At 38.0% G+C, this 21,817-nt stretch overlaps 1 protein-coding gene across 1 annotated transcript in view; it reads left to right on the forward strand.

The window, feature by feature from the left end:
- col7a1l (collagen type VII alpha 1-like) overlaps nucleotides 1–21,817 on the forward strand; it is a 71,014-nt gene that overhangs the window by 39,112 nt on the left and 10,085 nt on the right. Inside the window, exons 38-99 of the mRNA XM_058624965.1 lie at nucleotides 79–150; nucleotides 236–295; nucleotides 520–555; nucleotides 639–683; nucleotides 844–879; nucleotides 1,030–1,074; nucleotides 1,688–1,759; nucleotides 1,850–1,882; nucleotides 2,695–2,766; nucleotides 2,866–2,925; nucleotides 3,027–3,062; nucleotides 3,291–3,371; nucleotides 3,637–3,669; nucleotides 3,835–3,879; nucleotides 4,153–4,224; nucleotides 4,383–4,418; nucleotides 4,723–4,749; nucleotides 4,913–4,951; nucleotides 5,045–5,107; nucleotides 5,616–5,654; nucleotides 5,779–5,823; nucleotides 5,915–5,947; nucleotides 6,292–6,357; nucleotides 6,443–6,487; nucleotides 6,580–6,615; nucleotides 6,697–6,723; nucleotides 6,805–6,876; nucleotides 7,052–7,114; nucleotides 8,046–8,063; nucleotides 8,149–8,184; nucleotides 8,262–8,300; nucleotides 8,708–8,743; nucleotides 8,829–8,963; nucleotides 9,078–9,170; nucleotides 9,421–9,633; nucleotides 9,860–9,967; nucleotides 10,558–10,602; nucleotides 10,806–10,886; nucleotides 11,483–11,575; nucleotides 12,069–12,119; nucleotides 14,367–14,420; nucleotides 14,745–14,798; nucleotides 14,910–14,948; nucleotides 15,035–15,469; nucleotides 15,557–15,592; nucleotides 16,110–16,136; nucleotides 16,462–16,521; nucleotides 16,900–17,025; nucleotides 17,130–17,201; nucleotides 17,485–17,520; nucleotides 17,624–17,683; nucleotides 17,777–17,821; nucleotides 17,920–17,955; nucleotides 19,310–19,345; nucleotides 19,531–19,587; nucleotides 19,874–19,945; nucleotides 20,155–20,226; nucleotides 20,354–20,389; nucleotides 21,224–21,304; nucleotides 21,416–21,469; nucleotides 21,555–21,608; nucleotides 21,727–21,789. Coding sequence (XP_058480948.1) covers nucleotides 79–150; nucleotides 236–295; nucleotides 520–555; nucleotides 639–683; nucleotides 844–879; nucleotides 1,030–1,074; nucleotides 1,688–1,759; nucleotides 1,850–1,882; nucleotides 2,695–2,766; nucleotides 2,866–2,925; nucleotides 3,027–3,062; nucleotides 3,291–3,371; nucleotides 3,637–3,669; nucleotides 3,835–3,879; nucleotides 4,153–4,224; nucleotides 4,383–4,418; nucleotides 4,723–4,749; nucleotides 4,913–4,951; nucleotides 5,045–5,107; nucleotides 5,616–5,654; nucleotides 5,779–5,823; nucleotides 5,915–5,947; nucleotides 6,292–6,357; nucleotides 6,443–6,487; nucleotides 6,580–6,615; nucleotides 6,697–6,723; nucleotides 6,805–6,876; nucleotides 7,052–7,114; nucleotides 8,046–8,063; nucleotides 8,149–8,184; nucleotides 8,262–8,300; nucleotides 8,708–8,743; nucleotides 8,829–8,963; nucleotides 9,078–9,170; nucleotides 9,421–9,633; nucleotides 9,860–9,967; nucleotides 10,558–10,602; nucleotides 10,806–10,886; nucleotides 11,483–11,575; nucleotides 12,069–12,119; nucleotides 14,367–14,420; nucleotides 14,745–14,798; nucleotides 14,910–14,948; nucleotides 15,035–15,469; nucleotides 15,557–15,592; nucleotides 16,110–16,136; nucleotides 16,462–16,521; nucleotides 16,900–17,025; nucleotides 17,130–17,201; nucleotides 17,485–17,520; nucleotides 17,624–17,683; nucleotides 17,777–17,821; nucleotides 17,920–17,955; nucleotides 19,310–19,345; nucleotides 19,531–19,587; nucleotides 19,874–19,945; nucleotides 20,155–20,226; nucleotides 20,354–20,389; nucleotides 21,224–21,304; nucleotides 21,416–21,469; nucleotides 21,555–21,608; nucleotides 21,727–21,789 — 3,942 coding nt within the window. The remainder of the gene's footprint in view (nucleotides 1–78; nucleotides 151–235; nucleotides 296–519; nucleotides 556–638; nucleotides 684–843; nucleotides 880–1,029; nucleotides 1,075–1,687; nucleotides 1,760–1,849; nucleotides 1,883–2,694; nucleotides 2,767–2,865; nucleotides 2,926–3,026; nucleotides 3,063–3,290; nucleotides 3,372–3,636; nucleotides 3,670–3,834; nucleotides 3,880–4,152; nucleotides 4,225–4,382; nucleotides 4,419–4,722; nucleotides 4,750–4,912; nucleotides 4,952–5,044; nucleotides 5,108–5,615; nucleotides 5,655–5,778; nucleotides 5,824–5,914; nucleotides 5,948–6,291; nucleotides 6,358–6,442; nucleotides 6,488–6,579; nucleotides 6,616–6,696; nucleotides 6,724–6,804; nucleotides 6,877–7,051; nucleotides 7,115–8,045; nucleotides 8,064–8,148; nucleotides 8,185–8,261; nucleotides 8,301–8,707; nucleotides 8,744–8,828; nucleotides 8,964–9,077; nucleotides 9,171–9,420; nucleotides 9,634–9,859; nucleotides 9,968–10,557; nucleotides 10,603–10,805; nucleotides 10,887–11,482; nucleotides 11,576–12,068; nucleotides 12,120–14,366; nucleotides 14,421–14,744; nucleotides 14,799–14,909; nucleotides 14,949–15,034; nucleotides 15,470–15,556; nucleotides 15,593–16,109; nucleotides 16,137–16,461; nucleotides 16,522–16,899; nucleotides 17,026–17,129; nucleotides 17,202–17,484; nucleotides 17,521–17,623; nucleotides 17,684–17,776; nucleotides 17,822–17,919; nucleotides 17,956–19,309; nucleotides 19,346–19,530; nucleotides 19,588–19,873; nucleotides 19,946–20,154; nucleotides 20,227–20,353; nucleotides 20,390–21,223; nucleotides 21,305–21,415; nucleotides 21,470–21,554; nucleotides 21,609–21,726; nucleotides 21,790–21,817) is intronic.

Raw genomic sequence — 21,817 nt, forward strand, 5'->3', positions numbered from 1 at the left:
TATTCTAAAGCATATTTCTTCCTCCTTTTGTTTTCTGTTCACCTGTGACACAAACACACAAATCCAAAACTATTACAGGGAGCTGCTGGTTTGCCTGGTCCCATTGGCATAGACGGGGTTTCAGGATTACAGGGTCAGAAAGGAGACAAGGTAGCTAGTTTTTAACGCTCTTAATCCGACAACATGAACAGAAAACATGGTGAATTTCTCTCCTAACACATGTTTTCTTTGTCAGGGTGAACAAGGAATCGGCATACAGGGTATTCAAGGTGTTCGTGGAGACCAGGGAGCGAAGGTACATCACAACGAAAGAGTGAATCATACGAAGATTTATCATTATATTGTGAAATTAAAAAAAGCTGTGATAACATTTTTGGAAATGTTTGTTGATTCTATACATATAGCTTCCTTGTCACCATACTTGTGGGTTATTGTATGGAAGGTTTATGAAGTTGTGTATGATTTAAATGCATTAATATCAGTTATTATTTCACCGCTTTAACAGTTTTTGCTTTGCAGGGAGACATTGGCGTTAGAGGACCAATTGGCCCAAAGGTAAACTAAAATAAAAAGTTAAAATGTGACATATTTCAGTTTAAATGATGGGCATAAATATCTTGTGCAATTCCTCATTTCAGGGTAATAGCGGAGAGCAGGGCATTCAGGGAGTAATCGGACCTCGGGTGAGCACTTTACCACAATCGTTACCATTTAGTTCAGTTCGCATGATAATGTCCTGCCCGGCCTAATGAGATGAAACTAGACGTATTTAACCGCTGATGAATGTTGTGTAAGTTGCTGATTAAAGGATTCAGCACCACTTAATTAAATTGTTACCTGCAGGGAAAGAAGGGAGTCAAAGGGGAACAAGGGGACAAGGTGAGTCAACCCACTCTACTTATTGGCTGAAAGATACTTCAAATTGTGATTAAAATGTTAAAGTTTGAGGTTTGATTAAAGCTGCCGTCACACCAGAATAATAATGTGCATATGGAAATGAGTTGAAACGAGGTTGTTTGTTGTTTTTAGGGAGACCAAGGAGAAATAGGACCAATAGGACGGCAAGGACCCACAGTGAGTGGTGATTGCATCCTATACAACTTGGCCTAAGGCTAAAGTACACATATATATACTGTATATACAAGCAAATACTGTGTGTTATATACACACACACTCTGATGAATCACAATCTCTAATTAGACTAATATGATCTTAATTGCTTGGTCTTGCTCACCTGAACATATTAATTTCTACTTTCTAATGTAATTACATAGAAAAGCCTCAGGCAGAGGCGACATTTACCTTAAAAAGAAAGAAAGAAGCTATTTAATTACAATTTTCTCCAAACAGACAATCCGATTTTGGAGATGATTGTGATTTCATACCATTACCAAACTTGTGTGGATATCTTTTACAAATAAGCCACTTTAGCTGCTTCGCTGGTTTTTAATTTCAGACATCATAGTCCCTTGGAGGAGATTAGTGCCAAAAGAAAATGCATTTCCCTGTCTTTTGTTATATAGTTTTCATTATGTTGATGCTCAGCTGTGAAGATAACGACGAATAAAGTCCTGGTGCACGGATGATAACACATAGTGATCCTCACTAATTTGTCATTGTTCTCATCTCATTGTTTTGGTTAGTTATTACATTTATGATGTTCCATGATTGCTGTCTCCTATTTCAGGGATTCACAGGACCCATGGGGCTCAAAGGAGACGACGGTCAGCAAGGTCCCCCAGGAGACCCTGCCAAGGGCGTAAGGAAACACTTTCACTTAATTTAAAACTGAATGGATAGAAGCAGGCAATATTTGACGTTCAATCTCCTTATTTTCTGATCACAACAGATACTTGGTCCGACTGGTAAAAAGGGTGTCAGGGTAAGTAACCAGGAACTTGCATTTTTGTAGAGTTTGATTTGACTTGACTTGACTTGAACTCCCAATTCAAGCTTCATTGCAGAAGAACTAAATCGTGGCTATTACAGCGCAAATCTTTGGCTGTACTTCTTAACAAAGACAGAGTCTTCTGGTTATGCTGCTATGCTGGTGGACTTTATTGCTAACATGCTAGAATTTAAGCTAGCGGACTTTATCGCTAAAGTGTTAGCATGTAAGCTATCGGACTTCATCGTCGCAAACTTTCTCCAGAGCTTATGAACAATTGATGTAATTGATTGGAGGGCCACATGTGGTCCCCGGACCACCAGTTTGACACATGTGTCTTAAATGATGACATGACGCCAGTGATGAAAAAAACCCATTAATCTCCCATTAATTCAAAACTACGATTTTGCCACAACTTCACCGAGTTGTTTGCTTGTACTTTTTATTTTATCTTAGCTGGCTTCAAAGAAAGTCACTCAGCCGGAGGGAAAGTGATTCTCCTAATGTTTCATTCTATGGAAACATTGCTAATTAATTGTTCGGGGTATTCGCGCACATTCAATCTCAGTCCTCTGGGCCTGCGTCTGAAACACAATTAAGATTTCCTCTCATTAGCTTTTGCAGAGAGGGACTGATTGCTTCGCCGAGCACGACCCCTCTTATCTCATTTCACAGGGCACACCATTTAAAATGAGGAGAGGTTTGTTTTGAATCTGTTTGGATAATTTGTCCCGGTGACCATAATCGCTGATTGATTTTCTGTGGGTGTATATATTGTATGTGCATATTTTCTGTCTGTCTGTCAGGGAGACATCGGTCCAGTCGGCTCCACAGGCCCTCAGGGAGTAAAAGGTGAACAAGGAGACAAGGGAGAAAAGGTTAATAGTGAGAAATGCTTGAATTTTGTTCAGATATGTTTAAAAAAAAAAATAAATAAAAATGTACAGTTTGGATATAATTATTTGATATGTGTACAGGGCAGTCCTGGTTTTGGGATTCCAGGACTACAGGGACCAAAGGGAGAGAACGGTGAGAGGGTGAGTCGCCTTAAAAAAAATTGAAATCACCCATTTAACTATTTACCCTGTTGTCTGGAGTCAATCATTAATACATTTTTTTTTTGTTCTATCGTTCACAGGGAAATGTCGGTTTGTCTGGAAAACCAGGACCAAAGGTGAATGAAAACTGAATAATCACCTTTTTACTTCCTCTCATCAACCTCTTTCGAGTCTCAGAGGTTTTTATTTACAGTCAACACAAAGTTAGCATTTAACTTTCACAAAAGCCAGATATTATGCTGGAGACATAAAGGATGCTCTGGTTTAGTTTAAAACATCATGTAATGCCACGATTAAAAGTCACAACATTTTTTATTTTTACGATACAATTGTTGTTTGTCCAGGGACACGATGGTTCTAAAGGTGAAAATGGAACTATTGGGTTACCTGGCAATCCTGGAGAACCAGGACTAAGAGGTAAAGATGTAAGTAAATCCTGAGTGGTTGCTTTAAATAATGATAAAAGTTTACAGAATTTAGATTTACTATGGGATTTATGTGTAAAAATGTTAGGTATGGATTGATGAAAGGTCAGGAAAGTGTAAATATATTGACTGTAATTTATTAAAGTTTCTGTAAATATCAAATTAACCCATTGAGGCATTTGTTTTTTTCACATGTACATGTGTACGTTTGCACAGATATCTGAATATTTGTCATATTTGTGACCGTTGCCGCTTGTGTCTGCAGGGTGTTGGAACCAAAGGAGACCAAGGAATTAAGGCACAGTCAGAATGTTTACTTCACGCTTTTGTTTTATTTTTCTTCTCAGTGAACATTTAAATGATCTGTTGCTAATTGGGTAAAGCTGAGTAAACATTGATTTAATTATTAATATTAGTACAGTCGGTTTTAAACACTAACTTAAAGTGTTGTTGTCCCTCTCAGGGTGAGCTAGGCCCACCTGGAGAGCCTGGTGACAGAGGAATCAGGGTATGTTGTAAATAAAAACATTTTATAAGTAAAAATGGCAAAAGTAGATGTGAAATAAAAGCAAATAGCAGGGTTCATCACAAGGTTTGTAGATGGCATGTAAGAGAATAATAGAAAATGTTGACTGACAAACATCATAACTGTGATTCATGCATTTTTGTTCATATTGTACTTTGATTCTCCATCTCATCTGCAAATTATATTTGTGAGTCTTCTCAAACTCTAATACAAAGCTTTGTCCTCTGTTTAATTTCACGGTTTGCGATTGATTAGGGTCCACTGGGGTTACCAGGACGACCAGGAGACCCTGGAGATAAAGGAGATGGTGGGAAATCTGGGCAGCCGGTAAGTTATTTAGATTTGACTCATTGAAATGAGCCCTACGTAGTGAGACATAGAATTCACGTCATTCTTCTGCATTATTTGGTGTAATTGGAACAAAACCTTGCTGCCACATATGTTAAAGATAAGCTCTGATTGTACGATTGTTCCTCTTCCTGAAGGGTATCGATGGAAAGAAAGGCGACAAAGGAGAGCCAGTATGTTTGTGTTCTTTTCATTCTCCCGCTCACTGATGTGCATGTTTATTGTTTTGCCCTCTGATCATTCTTCTGTGTCAGTCACCATGCCACGTCTTCTCAACCTGCTTCCCTCCTGTGATTTAAACAGTGTATTTACTAATTAACTTTTCTTTTTCTCTGTGTGTGTGTGTGTGTGTCTCTGCCTCTCCGTTTGCCCCACTGATTTTTCCTTTTCTGCAGTTTGTGTTCAGCACTGTGTCATTTGAGGTTTTAACTGTTGCGTGTGTTTTTTCTTTTCGCTCGTGCCTTCGGTGCCACAAAGGGAAAACCTGGACCTCCGGGAACACAAGTAAACAAACCTTTATTGCCATTTATGACAGCTATGACTCATCGGTTCAGCCATGTTTGAAAGAGCCGTTCGCTATAACAAAGCTCCTCAGATAATTAATGCCAATTGATATTGAATATAGAAAGGTACATTTTTACTTATTTTCCTTTTATCATCCCCTCAGGTTGTCGCTGAAAACAATATACTCACTAGAGTGATTAAGGTAATTTTAAAATTTAGCCTTACAGTAGTATGCTTTGTTTTGTTCAGGTTTTTTATAAAATATTTGATAATCCACTCCTTTCCTCTCCTCAAGGGTGAATCTGGGGAACCTGGTCTGCCTGGTTTGAGAGGAGAAAAGGGTCTAACTGGACCACAAGTGAGCCTCTTTTACCTCTTTCTACATAAATTAAAGGGTATAGGCCAGTGGTGTCAAACTCATTTTAAGTTCAGGGACCATATACGGCACAATTTAATCTCAAGTGGGCCGGACCAGTAAAATAATAGCATAATAACCTATTAACAGCAACATTTTTCCCTTTGTTTTACTTTTAATGTATCTTTTTTTTACAAAACATATTATGAAGAGCCTGAAAGTGCAATTTCAACAATATTATGCCTAAGATAACCATTCACAGGTATCTGGAACTGAAAAATATAGTATTTTACATTATGATTAGATTCTAAAATGTCACCATTTTCAAAGTTTTGCATAAAAATAATTCAAATAACATTGTGAAACGTCTGAAGACATTTTACTGACAGCATAGTTAAACAGACATCATCTGATTTTAATCAGTGAAGAAAGAAGACAATGTTTAATTGGTGTTTTTGCATAAGTCTTTTGAATTTTGGGTGATCACATGTCTGTCTGTCTCTTTCCACAGGGTCCAGAAGGAAAACCAGGACTACCAGGACCATCCCTGGTATGTGTGCCTTTTTTAAAAAGAAAAAAAAAACAACAACAATATTGACTTACAGTTGTTAAAATATTGAGTATATTATTTGTTCATTGAAATGTAGTACATATGGAACATGCCTTTTTTGCAGGTTGGCTCTGGGAGACAGGGACTTGATGGGAAACCAGGAGCAAAGGTTATAAACACTTCATTAAAATCTGAACATGTGAATGACCCTGTGCTAAACTGAAGGCGCTTACTCACAAGATGTTTCATAATTACTGCAGGGTGAACAGGGACAAAAGGGGGACCCTGGTCTGGTGAGTGCAATGCTGTTATTTTAGCAAAATATACAGTTTTTTTTCAATGATGCTGCTTATAGCAACTCATGAGGTAAATGTGTTCAGTTATGAAAAAAAATAGAATGTAAAAGCGTCTTGTAGTTCACATAAACTTAAACTACAAGAAACACAAGCACATACGTGAAAAAAAGCAATGATATCTAACATTTTATGAATTCCAATAGCACTTTGGTTTCCATTTGCCACTGAAATTCAGCATTTCCACTATAATTCTCTGTGATAAAGTGACAATGTAACTGATTTAATTCATTTGATTCACAGTTTCTTTAACATTCAGTGCGTTATTGTGTTATTCTTAACAGAGAGGAGAAAAAGGAGACCAAGGCCGAGTAGGGATTGCAGGAATGCCTGGCTTACCAGGAACTCCTGTGAGTATCGTTGTGAATCGCACTCAATATTTAAGCCATAATATAACAAAACGTGTTCTGTATTTATTTATTTTCTGCTCCACAGGGAAGACCTGGTTTTGATGGAAAGAGAGGTGTAACAGGAAAAGATGTGAGGGACTTTTTCATCTACTTCATCTACTAACTTAATATTTACACTAAGATAGTTTTTTAAAGTTGAACATGAATGTTTATTTTTCAAAGGGCGAGGGGGGACCAAAAGGAGACGATGGCAAAAAGGTCTGTCTCATTAAAACAACGTGTTAATAATTCATGAAGCTATTCTGTGAATACACTTGTTAACTTTACTCTTTTTTCCAGGGGGATAAGGGAGACACAGGTGCAAGTGTAAGTGGTTCTAGAACCAGCGAACATTTTGTGATAAAAACAATGAGGTGAGCAACTTTAAATGTCTCTGTTCTTTCACAGGGTAAAGATGGTAGTAAGGGTGAAGCAGGACCTCCAGGTTTGCCCGGAAAGCAAGTGCTTGTCACCTCAGAGGTAAAACCAAAAGAACTGCAAATAAATGTCCTGTTTTTTGTTTTTTTTTAAATTAGCTATGTCGTAGCATTGAGGGTCGGACCTATGATTATAACTCGTCTAGTGATTCAGGGGAGGGAAAAAAGAAATGTCAGACCTGCCAGTGCCACTGATTTTTGCATGGATACATCCACAGGGTGCCACCATTGACGAAGTCCGTCAAGCATTTCCAATCCCAATGGGTCCTCCGGGAGCAACTGTGAGTCTGATGCTCATTAACAACATGTTCTACCTCATGGTTCACAGATAATGTCATGTAGTGTAATTTATTTCTATAGTCCTTCACAGCAACCCACAGGCAACCAAAGTGCTTCACAAAATAAAAGCATTGCAGACACACAGTATTAAAAAGAGACGGTAAAAGCAAATTCATGAAACATAAATCGAAGCATGTGATAACCAGTGGCCAGTGATAACTCGAATCTCACGGGGGGAGGGGCTTATTCCAGACTCTAGGGGTGGCAACTAAAAAGGCTTGGTCACCCCACTGTTTATATCTAGACCTGGACACGTCAAGCATAAGCTGGTTGGACGACCGCAAATCTGCGGCGCTTGCACCAACATTACAGTAGTCCACAGCGTCCCAGCTCGCTGCTCCAGTATCACCAAAAACAATATACTCTGTCTTCATTTTGGCTCGACCGCTGCTTGATGTCAGAAATGCAAAGTAAAAATGGGCTGCAAAGGTAAATAAATCTGAACATCATCAGCGTAACCATGAAACGATAAGTTATGTCTGGATATAATTGAACCAAGTGGCAGTAAGTAGAGAGAAAAGAGAATAGGGCCAAGAATGGAACCTTGAGGAACCCCGCAGGACACAAAGTTGCATGACAGCATGGTCCATTATGTCAAAGGCTGCCGTGAGGACAACAGGGCACAATTTATCTATAGACAGTGTGATATCACTGTGCACATTTGTGCACTGTAACTGAATAAAAATGACTTTTTCTAAAACCTTTGATGACAATAGCAAGTGAGCGACAGGTCTAAAATTAGATAAAACGGAATGACCTCCATGGTTCCAGAGTCATCACACGGCAACAATGGTAGTCCTTATATTGTCACACCGATGTCATGCGTGTAAACGTATGTTTTAGTGTCTTACTCATCTCTGTCTGTGTGTTTAGGGTTCACCAGGATTAAAGGTAAGCTTGTAGCGGAGCTCATGTTAAAGCAGCCAAGGAGAAAATCTGAAACATTTGAACTTATTTGGCTCTCTTTCTTTTGCAGGGTGATATAGGAGAAGCCGGCCTGAGGGGAGAGAAGGTAGTGCTGATCTTCACGTACACTTCACGTCTTGAATTGTAATCATATTCGCTAAATTTACTTTCTTGTTTTTGAAGGGAGATGCTGGAACTCCTGGGAAATCTGTTAAGATGAAGGTGACTTGTTATAATCTACGACAGAGTATTGTGGGCCAAACCGATGAGAAAGTTGTGATATTATGAGAATAATGTTTATCATTATTTAATTTTTAATATTATGAAATAGCAGCAGAACAGAATGGTGGGGAGCCGTAATTCCACTCCTTCTGGATCCAAAAATGTAATTATCAATCAAAATGTTTCTTGAGAAATGACAAGACCTCTTTGAAAAGCACACAGATATAACCAGCGGTAAATACCAGTGATGATTTCCTCCAAGTCTGAAAAGATTGCACAAGAAGAGTCTATATTGTTTTTATTCTCATATTTGTTTGGCCCTAATACGCAGTCATAATAATCCAACATCTTAGACGTGTGTTTTTATTTTGCATTACCATGTCAAAGATATATTTTTTCTTCTTTAGGACATTGAAGTAATGTTTGAAGCCTATGGGATAAGGGTGAGCTGGAGCCTGGCACTGCATGCACTCTGAAGTTGACCGATTTTTAAAAAACAAATCTGAATGAAAGCTTCTTTTGTCTCAGCTGCCGTTGCTCAAGGCTTTGATTGACAGGCTGCTACAGGATGGGATCGAGGAGCTGCTCCAGGTCCTTGGCAACGCCAAGAAACCACAAGAGAACACGGAAACTCACACATCCAATGTCATCGCTGAGTATACAGTACGTACATACAAGGACAAGAGCGCATGTATTGACGTCATACAAGTGAAGTTGCACTTTACTAAGCCACAAATGGGAGGAAATCATTTAAAGGCTCTTGTCTCGTCTCAACAGGGTTCTGTGAAATTAGAGCTCACCAGTCAGCCGCTGGTAGAGTCTGACACCACTGAGGATCCGAGTGGCCACTTTCCTGAGTCATCATCAGTTGTAAGTAAATTTGATTCTTACACCTCATGAAAAACTTCAATAACAGGTTCCCCTGTTATAGGGGTGTTTAGATAAAATTATACTTATAAATAAGTACAAATACAATAAAAAACCAATGAGTGAATGACAAATAAGCTGCAATATACCAATCTTAAGATGATGACACAAGTTCATTTTGATGTCTGCATGTTTAAGTCTTACTCTAATATCTCTTTCTTATCCTGTGTATCTCACATCTGATGATTTGAAGGAGCCTCTGAATAAAACTGCACAAGGTCCCACTCTGTGGAACGTCACCACGCCGACCGAGGAGCAGGAGCTCAACGGAACTGATGAGACCACGCTGGAGGAGTCCACAGAGAAGTGGACGGCGGACGAGGACGAGGACGGCGACGACATGTCTTCACTCGGAATGAACCTTACAGTCGTCAATTCCACTTTCAATTATACTACCATCCAGGAAGTAAGGACATCTCATGAAGATTGTTGATTTAAAGTTTCTAATTCAGCATTTATAACATTTCTGTTTTTAACAGTATAAATCTGTAGGATATCACAGTATGTATTACAATACACATTTACTGAAGGACAAACAGTGCAGCCACAAACTGTTTAAGATGTATCTAGTTTTTTGAATTAATACAAGAAAGAAAAACAATAAACTTATGGCAATAAACTGTGGCTCTCAGACGGTTTCAGGTTTACCCGAGACTGCGGTGGACACGGTCGTCCTCACTCAGGAAGATTCTTTGAAGAAGAATTCAGGACATAAGAAGAAAAACCGGGAACGTGGGAAGGTAAAGACACCGCAGCCACATCACAGTATATTAAAACTAGCATGACTCTTTCTATTTAGTAGATGTAACAAACTTCTGGGGTCATTTTAACACGTTTTTTAATATTCTTTTGTTCGGACCATACCAGTTTTTCATGTCTTTAGTTTCTGTCCTCCATTGTAAGTGTCATAAAGACAATTTCAGTTTGCAATAGTAAAGATTTTGTCATTTCAGAACACCAACATGTCCATGTTGTGATCTTTCTCCCTCTAAAAAGTTGTTAAAATCTAAGTTGCATATATAATTAAAGTAAATATTGGACTCAAATCTAAATCAAAATGGTCAAAAGTCATATGAAGAATAATTAGTTTTGTAATAAATGAGCTAAAACATGCAAAACTTCTGACGTGGTCCTATAAATACAAAAAAACTGAAAACTAAGACGCCTCAATGTCGATATGTAAAGGTGTTGCATTCCTTTTTGATATTCATTAACTTTTCATTCGACTTACAGTATCAACTCATCGTTTCATACCTGATCACGAAGCATGGGAAACCTTTTATGTTTGTGTTTTGTCTCTCTCTCTCTCACTGTGACACTTCTTAACCAGGGCAAAGGAAATAAAGGACGACCTAAGAGGCAGAGACAACGCCTGGTAAATGTCCTTCACGGGGGTTTCACACTAACCCTGCAAACATCACGTTTGCCCTCATCTAAACATCAACAAATAACCATGATAAATGAGCATTTTTAAGAACAACAATAATAACCAGAGTTAACCAGTAAGAACTTGATTGAATCAGCTGCTTTGTAACTTTGTAACTGTAAAAAATATTTATATTTCTCTTATATCTAAAGATGAGCAAAGAAGATGAAGATAAACACGAGGAGTTTTATGACGGCGAAGGAGACGGCGAAGGAGACGGTTATGAAGACGAGGTAGGCAACGGCTGTGGCGAGTGACTAATCCCTGCACTGTGGGGAAACTTCAATTTTCAAAGTGACGTTTGAGGAGTTGGGGTGGTTACATTATTTGAATGGTCGTTGTTGTTCTTGTTACACAGCCCTGTCAAACTCATAATGAAATTGCTTCTTTTTGATAGCAGCCTCTGGGGGGGGGCTAAATTATATCTGTGCCCACACAGAACACAGGAGAGAGTTAATTAATAACACACCCACTACCTGACTTAATTATTAAGAATGAATTAGTTTTCCATCACAGTCCACTGCATCTGCTTTGCACCTCATCTGCTGAGTTTATGCCCTTTTCTTTAAAAAACGGGAAGAACTTTCCCTGCGTGACCAATTTTCTCTCTCACCTGTTTCAGCTGGACGGTGTATAAATGTTCCGATTAATAGTTCCATGTTGCTTTTTGCTCCACGTCCAAACATTAATTTCCACGTCCAGTGGATAAAGAATTGGGCTAAATTGAGTTTAGTTTTGCAACAAAAACTTATTTCCTGTTGTAAAGGCTGAACTGTTGGTCACTGATCTGATGTTTGTGATGTTTTCTGTGCTGTTTTCATTTGTGTAGGAGGAACAGTTTCCCACAGAGAGTCCACAAACACTAGCAGACACCTCCAGTGTTCCTCTGACACTTTACTCACACTCGGAGGCAATTGAACAGGTGAAATACAAGTATTTGTACTCTGTAAGCATTTTTAATTTAGTTATCAGTAATTCATTCACGTCTTGTGTTGAGAGACTTGCGTTGGAAGTTGAAAAAAGTTTTATTGCCGTGTATAGAGAAGGAAAGTGCAGTGATATTATGCTGTTTTTCCATATACACGGCAATACACCAGACTCCTCTGTTAAATATTGAGATTTTAGACATTTCCTTTGCTAAATGTTGGAGATTAACGCACATTTTCAGGATTTTTACCAGGTACTATTGCTAATGGAAACGCAAAATAACCGTGTCGTGCCGAGGCGAGGCGTGCCCTGCTAGTGGAAAAGGGCCTTTAGTCTTTCAGTATTACATTTAATACGCAGGTAGATTGTAGAACCATTTAGAGGGCCATATTTGTAATTATTGAAAATGTCTCCTATGTACTCTATAGTGTGATGAATGGATGAAGAGCTACTGTATATTCACTTGTGTTCTCTCTTGTCCCGACCAGGATGACGTATCACTGCCGACTCCTCCCATCACTGCACAAGAACCACAAAAGGTAGAGTTCTGAATTCATTTATTTTTTACCTGCTCTAATCTTGCATGTCCTGGAATGCAAACCTCTTACTCTTAAATGTGTGTGATGGACAAGTGCTTGAATCAGTCAAGGAGATACAATACCAGACCACACAAGTAAACCTTGGGGTCCTTTGATTAATTCATATATATACATATATACGTATATGTGTATATATACATATATATATGAAAAGCACTTTTTCAAGATCTTCCTGCTTCCTGTGAAATTTTCACCAGTGCATAAAGTGCACATGCTTGTGAAAGGCTAACGTAAACACATAGGGAATAACAAATCAATGTAGTTGTTTTTTTAACACATGGACATTACCAAAGTACGACGGAATATTAGGGCCAAACTTAAGAAGTTAAGAAGAAGAATAAAGTCGTAATATTATCAGAATAATGTAATAATATTGTTAGAATAAAGTCGTAATATTGTGAGAATAAAGTCGTAATACTGTGAGAATAAAGTCGTAATATTGTGAGAGCATTTCATGGTTACATTTTGATATTATCTTGCAATATTATGACTTTATTCTCATAATATTACGACTATTCTCATAAAATGACGACTTTTTTCTCGTACTATTATGACTTTTTTGATATTACGACTTTATTCTAGAAAGGTTAATTTTTTTCTCTCTTCAGTTTGGCGCTAATACCAATACTAATACCAAAGCATGAGACAGAACAGCACATTTTAAAGCAGCATGCGTTGAGTTTCTCTTAAGAACTTGCCTGAATAAGATTGACAAAAAAAAACTTAACTCTTAAAGTACTGACAAAAACCACTCCAGAGAGTTACTTTTAATCATTTCTCCCTCTCGTTTCTTTAAACAGGACATGTCTTAATTCCAGAGAGACTGTGACTTATAGAGTTAAACAAAAGAAATCACACACTACACGGAGAGTGTGAATAAACTGTGAACTGGTGGTGACCACAGAACCTGACCAACGTTTCACGAGCTGGGGGCGATGTTTTCACACAGCAACGATGTCACTCACCCAAAAAAAAGCTGTGGTCATAGCACATATCACTTCCTGTTTCTGGAGCTTTTGTAGAAGCAAAGATCTAAAAAGAAAAAAGAAAGAGATTGTTGTGGTTCTCCAGTTTGTCATCTTTACTTTTTCTATTTATTTATAAGAACAAATAATTCTCTGTCATGACAACTAACTTTCCTCAAACACTTAGAATACTATAATGTCCTTGTGTCAAATTGTACTGAAGTTATTTATTAAACATGGAAAATACTTTGCATTACCGGTGATATTATCCAGAATATAGTATACATTAAACGTCCTTTTTCACTGGTGAAAATTTCCCCTCTGTCATTAGCGTGTTTTGTCTGTGTTCTCACTGTGCATGTATCCTTCAGTAAAACAAAAACAGTTGAAAGAACTGTCAACAAGTCTGTGTCTTTCTTTCTGAACACACACACACACACATAATGTACAGTGCACAACACATTTGCAATGCTTAATCCAAAGCCACAGCTGCCCTAAATAAACAGCATTGGTAATTATCAAAAATAATGTTTTGCATGTTTAAATAGTGTATTAACAATTTAAAATGAAGAAAAAAGCCTGTAGTTGTACATGAACACCAGATTGTGTGTCTTAAATTTGAAATTTGAACACTATAACACATATTTAAAATAACATTTGTGTGTTTTTGACTCAAAAAAATGGAAACTATATACAGGTGTTTTTCCAACGCTCTCCTCTCTGGTGATACACTCAATGTTAAGGGTTAAATGCTAAAATATAATTATTCTATACATAAATTTACTGTTTTACAAAAAAAATAGTAAAACACATTATTTCTTCCTTAAGAAGTCAAATTCTAGTTATTTACTTGCATTCTTGAACAGAAAAAATTGTTTTAGTGGTTGAATGTTTGCTTGATTAATTTCTGACTTCCCAGAGAAGAAGCCCAGTAAATCGGCATAAAAAAGTGAATTCAGTTTGTTATTTGCAAGATAAATAACAAATAACATCTTGAGTTTTTGAAAGATTTCTAAAATATTTGTTGACATGACTGCTTGGTAGAAAGCATCGCAGGTTTAGCACTAAATATGACTGTGAATGTGTTAAAGAGATGGTTACAAGCCCAGTAACCATCTGGGCAACTATTAAATCTGGCATGTTTATACATTATTTGTGTATAGTTAAAAACATAGTAAATAAATCAATAAATAAATGAACATTTTTGGGCAAATCTTAACAGGTGCCTCAACACCAGATGAGGGTGAGAAGAGGCGCCCCCTGGCCTGATTCCATGGTAAGTGTTCACTGGTCGATACATCTTTTTTTGTGTCCGATACCGATATAAAAAACTCGAGTAGATGCCGATATTAGTCCGATATTAGTCATTTTTGACTATTTATGAACGTATGAAGCTGTTAACAAGTCCTTTTAAAGACATCATTCTCTTCACTGTCTAACAAATAATGTTCTCTCAAAAAATAACAGCCTAAACATGACTCGGCTAAAATGCTTTTGCTGATTTTTATTTATATTTTTATCTGATCCAGCGATTTTGACCTGTATCGGACCAATACCAATTCCAATAGTATATATAAAATTGCAGTCGTTATCATTTTAGGCTTTCATGCCAGGCGCTCCTGGTGGAAGACATCGGTACGAGGAGGCACAAAAAGTAATAACGACCACTATAGATATCTGCACTTTTTACAACATTATATCGTAGAATCTTTACATATGTGACTCAAATTGCATCAAAAATAAGATTTAGCTCTTTTGATTTCAGCTTCTGACCTCTGGAGCGCAAGGTTACACACATTTTAATGTAAGTTTGTAAGTATAATTAACAGCACAAATAGATATCAGTTAAAAAAATAAATAAATAAATAAGACGGTGCAACTTTCTTCTAGAAGAAGCAAGAAAACTCTGATCGTCAAACACAGACTGAAGGAGAGATTCATCAGGCTGGAGGAGACGAACAGACGGAGGAAGAGCCTGAATATACGGTCTATGATGAGCTGGAGGAGGAGAGGAGTGGAGACTATGACTGGCAAACTGAGGAGGATGTGGACAGAGAGAGGGAAGGGGAGGATGAGGAGCTGGAGAGGGAGAGGGAGCAGGAGCGGTTGGAGATGGAGAGAGAGAGACAGGAGCTGGAGAGGGAGGCCAAGGTCGAGCTGGAGAAGAACAAGCAGCAGCCAGAGCAGGGGGGGGTGAGAGATTTGAATAGAGAGAGGGAGGAGTGGGAGAGGAGGAGGATGGAGATGGAGAGGAGGCGAGAGGGGGGTTATGATGAAGAAGCTGGACAGCCGTACCCATATCCTCCCGAGTATTTTCATTTGAAGGTAAGGGCCCAAAGTAAACCTTAATGCTTCACATTCTTTCTTCTATCAGGTCAAAAATGAACTGACAATGCTTTTCAAATACATTAGGGTCAACAAGGGGAGAGTGGAAAACCAGGAGAAAAGGTACAACTTCCTGTTTACTCTCTGGTCTCTGAGTACATTTTAAACAAGATACTTTTTACCTTAAGTACATTTTTAGACCAGTACTTCACTAGTTTCAGTACTTTCACTGGAGTAGAATATTTCAGTACTCTTTCCACTGTGTGTCACTGATATAATCCCACTGAAAAATCTCCATCGTCGTCATCCAAAGATTGAGAATTACAGTTGCCTCAAAGTTCATAAAAATATCGTCACCACTCACACAAACACTGCATGTTGCATCGTCTCGGAGCTGCTCTCTCATATCACCTGTCAGTGAAGTCAGTTGAGTCCAGGACCTTGATGTCCCCTCAGTTCTATTTCTGTTTGACTGCAAGACAACGGATTAAAGCAGACATGAATAATTCCCCTTGTTAAACACGCTGACAAGTCTCACTGTTGTTTGGTGTTTTTTTATTTCAAACTCCTCTGTGTGTGTTTGTTGCACTGAAACTTTCTAACTTTCTAACTTGGTTTGTTTTTTGCTCACACTTTTCAGGGTGGAATTGGTGAAAAGGGGCAAAAGGTAAATTCATTGAGTACTCATAATAAATCTGTGATCAACATGGATTCATTTGTGATAGTATAGAAATCTTGGAGATTAGGTTTTTCATGGAAGGGATGGGATTAAAAACTATTAGGGTTAGATTTTATTAGAGTATTAGGAAAAGTCATAATTCTGAGATTAAATTCAGAATTCTGACTTTCTTTTCATCAGAATTCTGTAATTTTTCTCAGAATTCTGACTATACTCTCAGTATTTTGACTTTAATCTCAGAATTCTACATGTGGCCCTAATACTCTTCCGTAAAAAATACTTGTGTAAACATGTTTTGTGTGTGTGTATTTAGGGTGAGCCAGGAATTGGCTACAGGGGACCAGAAGGCCAGGCCGGTCCTCCAGGACACAAGGTGAAATAGCCGTCCTTCGTCATGATGAAAGTAATTCTAATAATACAAGCGCCGGCGTTCTTGGTTGCGTCCCCACGTATTCAATTAACCGCACTCTCTCTTTTTCAATCACTTTCACTTTAATTGACACTGTGTCTCACTGTGGTTTTAATTTAGCCAGTTTAATTGGCTCACTGACTCACTGACTCACTCGTTTCAAGTTTTTGCTCTGATAAACAGAAAAGGTTAAATGTAAGAGAGGAGCTGAATCCTAACATGTATGCAACAACTTACCTTTAAAGCTGTAGTGCTTAATATTTCACTGTAAACAAAGGATAATAACATGAACAACCAAAGTTATTCATTGTTTCTTTTTTTCTTATCTTTTTTTAACCTCAGGGTGAACCAGGTGAGCCGGGGCCACCAGGTGCTCAAGGCATCCAGGGTATCCGTGGCAACCCAGGCTTCCAAGGTCCCCCAGGCCTTCAGGGTACCCCAGGGGACCCAGGAGAACCCGGCAGAGAGGTGCATCATCTTACCAATTAGCTCTTTTTTAATCAAGTAAAATCAGTCCAGATTTTGAATAAATACACACACAGAAAAGGCTGATGTTTTGTTTGTTGATGCAGGGTGAGCGGGGTAAAAGGGGTAAGAACGGATCTCCTGGACCTCCAGGGCTTCAGGGAGCACCAGGATATCAGGTGGGAAAACAAGACAAAAAGTGCTAAGTCTTCTACAGAGAGTGGAAACAGACCCAGAATTGCCATTATTGTCATTTTATGTTAATACAACGAAATTAAAATGTAGTGTAAACATAACAATCTAGCACAGTAATTATAAAATGAGTACTGATAATGAATAATAAAAATGAGTGTTTGATACCTTGTTGTATTTTCCTTTTTAATAAAGTATCAGGCACAGGAAAGTTTCCCATTTGAAGTATATTCATTTAAAATGATTTTGATTTCCATGTCTCTAATAAAGGGTCCTCTTGGTGCACCTGGTGTAAAAGGAGAAAGGGTACAAAAAAATATGGAATTTGTCTCATATTTTACTCCATGAATTCAATGTGTCATGACAACTTTGAATTGATTTCTTTTTAATGGTGTCTCTCTTTCGTCAGGGTGACAGTATACCTGGAGGTCCCGGTGCCCGTGGTGTGTCTGGTGTCCCAGGCAGGAGGGTGAGCTGAGCTGAGCTCATATAGGTTTTATAGAATTCATGTGGTCGATTATGTCGATTGTGCTAAAATAATGTATACATGTGTTTCTCTCAGGGTGAAGCGGGGGTTCCAGGCGTCAAAGGAGCTCCCGGACACCTCGTAAAAACGACTCTTCTAAACAATACAACTGATAACCATTCTCTTATGTACCAAAATTACCTAAAATATATCTATATTTATCTTTTTTTTTTCTATAGGGTCCAAAAGGCTTACGAGGCAGCAGAGGTGAAAAGGTGAGGTGTTTTTCAACCCTCCACATCTTAGTTATTGAGAATTATATACATTTAACATCTGTTCAAACTTCAGCCCTAAAGTTACGCTGATAAATTCACATGTAATCACCATTTTAACTCTGGCACACTGGCCTGCTGAAATCATATATCTACATGTGGAGTGTTTTATTCCCAATAAAGACTCTCCTTTCAATCACATAGGGACGAGTTTATATATTCTAAGTGGCTGTCCAAAAGAAAGGCATTATCTCTGAGTATTGAAAGGACAGTCATTATTCTGATTATTCTGAATTTAGAATAGTCTACATAGATTATATTTTGTGGCCCAATGCACAAGGGTTTATTGTTAGAAATGATATACAGTATATACATATTACTTTTACAAGTGTAAAATTGCTTTTTTTGTACAAAGGCTTTTCCATGTTTGTGCAGCAGCAAGTGGACAAAAACAACCAGAGAAGGCTTTAGTTTTCCGCTGACATTTCCGCTGTTTGTTATAAACTTTAGTCTTACCATTAGGTGTCACTAAATCGTACACGCTAAATTTTGAATGTTGCATATAAAGGCATAAAGTAACCTCTAAGTCCCATGTGTCATCATATTTTAATGTAAAATACCTATTTCTCAGCCTTACTTTCCGCTTCCTTTACCAAAGTATGTCCACTGAAACTTTTTTCTACCTACGCTGCAGATAAAAATCTGTAAAAATCCGTGCGCCACTGTTGCAAGATACGTATATAAAAATGCAGCTGTTTCCGAGATAACAGAACATCAATAAACCCATTGGCCTTATCCGCCACAATGTCGATAGTCTTTAAATGCACATGACTCACGGCGATGATTGTTTTGCGTCAGCAGCCGAGTACGAGGTTCGAGTGGAGAGGCCGCCGTTGACATTTCAATGTCTAGATGCTCTTGCAGACTCCTTTCGTTCCTCAGATAGCGGATTTCTCATTAAATTTTAAGTGCCACTAGGTCCGGGTTACGTTTGTGGAGCAGGAATGTCAGTTGTCAATCAGTCTGCCTTCATGTTTGTTTGTTTCCGCTCTCTGCAGAAGTGTCGCACCTCTGGTGCCACTTTGTGTGATTCATGTATCACAGTCAGTCGGTGAACCGCGACACATTTATCTGCGACAACCTTTCCTGACATTTTATCAGACGTGAATTATGGTTAACTAGATTGTTGTGTAATTGAAATGACGTAATAAAATGCCGCAAATGCAATTGTTCCTGTTCTGTTGCAGACAGTGCAGCGCGAGAGGAGAACGTAATCTGTGGATAAAATGACACTTGAAACAATCTTGTTTGGGGAATTCATTGTGAGATTGATGGTTTTTGTGTGTGTGTGTTTCAGGGAGACCATGGGATACCTGGAGCCAAAGGAGAGAGGGTATGATGATTTTCATCTTTGCACTGATTTGTTACAGCTGAGCAAATTACAACAGAGCGTCGCATGAGGTATATTTAGAGGTGATAGCCCCTATAACTGTGCAAATCCATAGTAATTATCTTATTATTGGTGGCCAATTTCATCCACACGCACCATGAATTCACAATTAAGTTTCCTCCCCGCAGGGCAGTATGCTCCAAATCCAAGGGCCTCGAGGCTTCAAGGGTTCCAAAGGAATTGCGGTGAGAGGATTCAAAGTTGTAGTCACGTGTCCTATTGCACAATTAATATACTTTCAAATAGAATGGGATAATAATTTAAAGGTGCTTTACCTTTAATTAAAAACTACCTTAAAGGGAAAGAAAGTATCCTACCAGAGATACCTGCTTGTGCAACATTTTTGAATTAAGTAACCATTTTAAACACTCAAGGTCCTTGTTGTACATATTTTGCATATATCACCTTTTACACAAAGCTAAAACAATCAAAGACCATTTGTGGAATTATCAGTAAATGCGTCTGTTTCAGGGTGAGCGAGGTCCTCCAGGTTTTGATGGTGACAAAGGAGAAAAGGGCGAGGATGGTCCTCCTGGATTCAAGGTAATAAAATCTGATGTGATCATTCAAAAAGAAGAAGAGCCTGAAAATGATATGATAGTCATTCAGTGTCAGCAATGCCCTGCACTGTTAGATAGACATCAGTGTACATGCTACTTTAATCTATAATAAACGGTAACTACTACTATGTTCCACCTGAACCAGACATAAATCAATATAATGGAGCGTGTATAATATTGTTTTTTTTAAAGGGCTCGAAAGGGGATGCAGGCACCAAGGGAGCATTGGGACGCTTTGGAGCACGAGGACCTGTCGGCCAGAAGGTGAGTAAAGTGTCTTTTGTGTGTATATATATATATATATATATATATATATATATAGTATATATAATATAGATATTGTCACTGCTACAGCATTAGTTATACTTTTCACTTCTCTCTTTTCAAACAGGGAGATCCAGGAGAGCCGGGACTCAACGGAGTGATGGTAGAAGTCACAAACATCGCGTCGTTATTCATATTTCCACATTCTCAATGCATCATTCAGAATTTAAATTGAGACTAGTAAAAGAAATTGGCATTGGTTTGGAGTCAGTGGTTTACATAAGATGGAAACTATTGAAAATGTTAGTATCCATATGAAATAAGAAGTAATATAAAATGTATAATATGTACATATAAAGAGTCTTAAAATGCATTACATTCATAAATCTAAAAACAAGGACTTCATGTCTTAAATCCCCTTTTTCTTTTTTTTTCCAAAAGTCTTGAAAATGTTGACATATAGGATGATTTCATGATTTTTTTTGCAAAATAGTCGAAATAATTGGTAACAGTTATTGAAAATAAATAATTTACCGCCTCTTGCCAACACTGGGAAGTAGATATTCTAACTTTTGCACTGGACCAAAAAGTCATGCTTTATGTTGAAATAAACATAACGAACATTTGTTGATTTTGTTTATTGTAAAATTGGTCTTAAATTTCACTCCAAGCGGCATTTAAAAAGTCTTGAATTTAACTTACACTTACACTGTAGGCACCCTTTATAAAATATTAAGCATTACAATGTGTCTTCTGTCAGAATTTGAGTTTTTATCAAAAAATCCATTTACTTTCAAATATAGTAAAAGAGAAAAGCACAGAAAGTATAAAACATTCATAAAAAGTACAGGAAACCCTAAAATTCAATATACCTTATCCTTTTTTTGACTAAAGTAGTCATACAGTGTGGAAGATGTTGGAAAACATATTTTAATTAATTACTATTCATGCAAAAAAGGGAATACTATTTAATTTAAAATGCTTGTTGTGACTTTAGGGTCGTAACGGAGATCACGGAGTGGACGGGGCCAAAGGGGACAAAGGAGACACAGGACTGCAAGGCCAAAAGGGTGATCAGGTATTCAGAGGAATATTATTATTATTATACCAACTCCAACCCAAGGTTTGTTTGCTCATAACTGATTTTAGCTATCATGTTATCTGTGTTGCTGTTCTTTTGTTTTTACAGGGGGATCCAGGTGAAGCAGGTTTACCAGGAGACAAAGGGGAGAAAGGAGTGAAGGTGGAGACAGGAGTTTTTGATTGATCACATTTATCCCTGTGGAGTGTTTGGTTTGGTTAACGAAGGTTTGTACCTGCTTCTTCAGGGTTTCAGAGGTTTACCCGGACGTATCGGGAATTCAGGCCTGGATGGAGAAAAGGTAAGTTCTTCATTATCCTGACTGGACCAAAACATGATGTGTGTTATACATTATACATTATACATGAGAAACTCTCTGTATATGACACGGTTAACTTTGTTTCTGCACACAAAAAAAGGGAGAAATGGGGTTACCTGGCACTCCTGGAATGCCTGGACTAAATGGACTCACAGGGCGCAAGGTAAACTCTCTCTTCCCGAAACATATTC

The sequence above is a fragment of the Solea solea genome, chromosome 3 (genome assembly GCF_958295425.1).
Source record: "Solea solea chromosome 3, fSolSol10.1, whole genome shotgun sequence".
Classification (NCBI taxonomy): Eukaryota; Metazoa; Chordata; class Actinopteri; order Pleuronectiformes; family Soleidae; genus Solea; species Solea solea.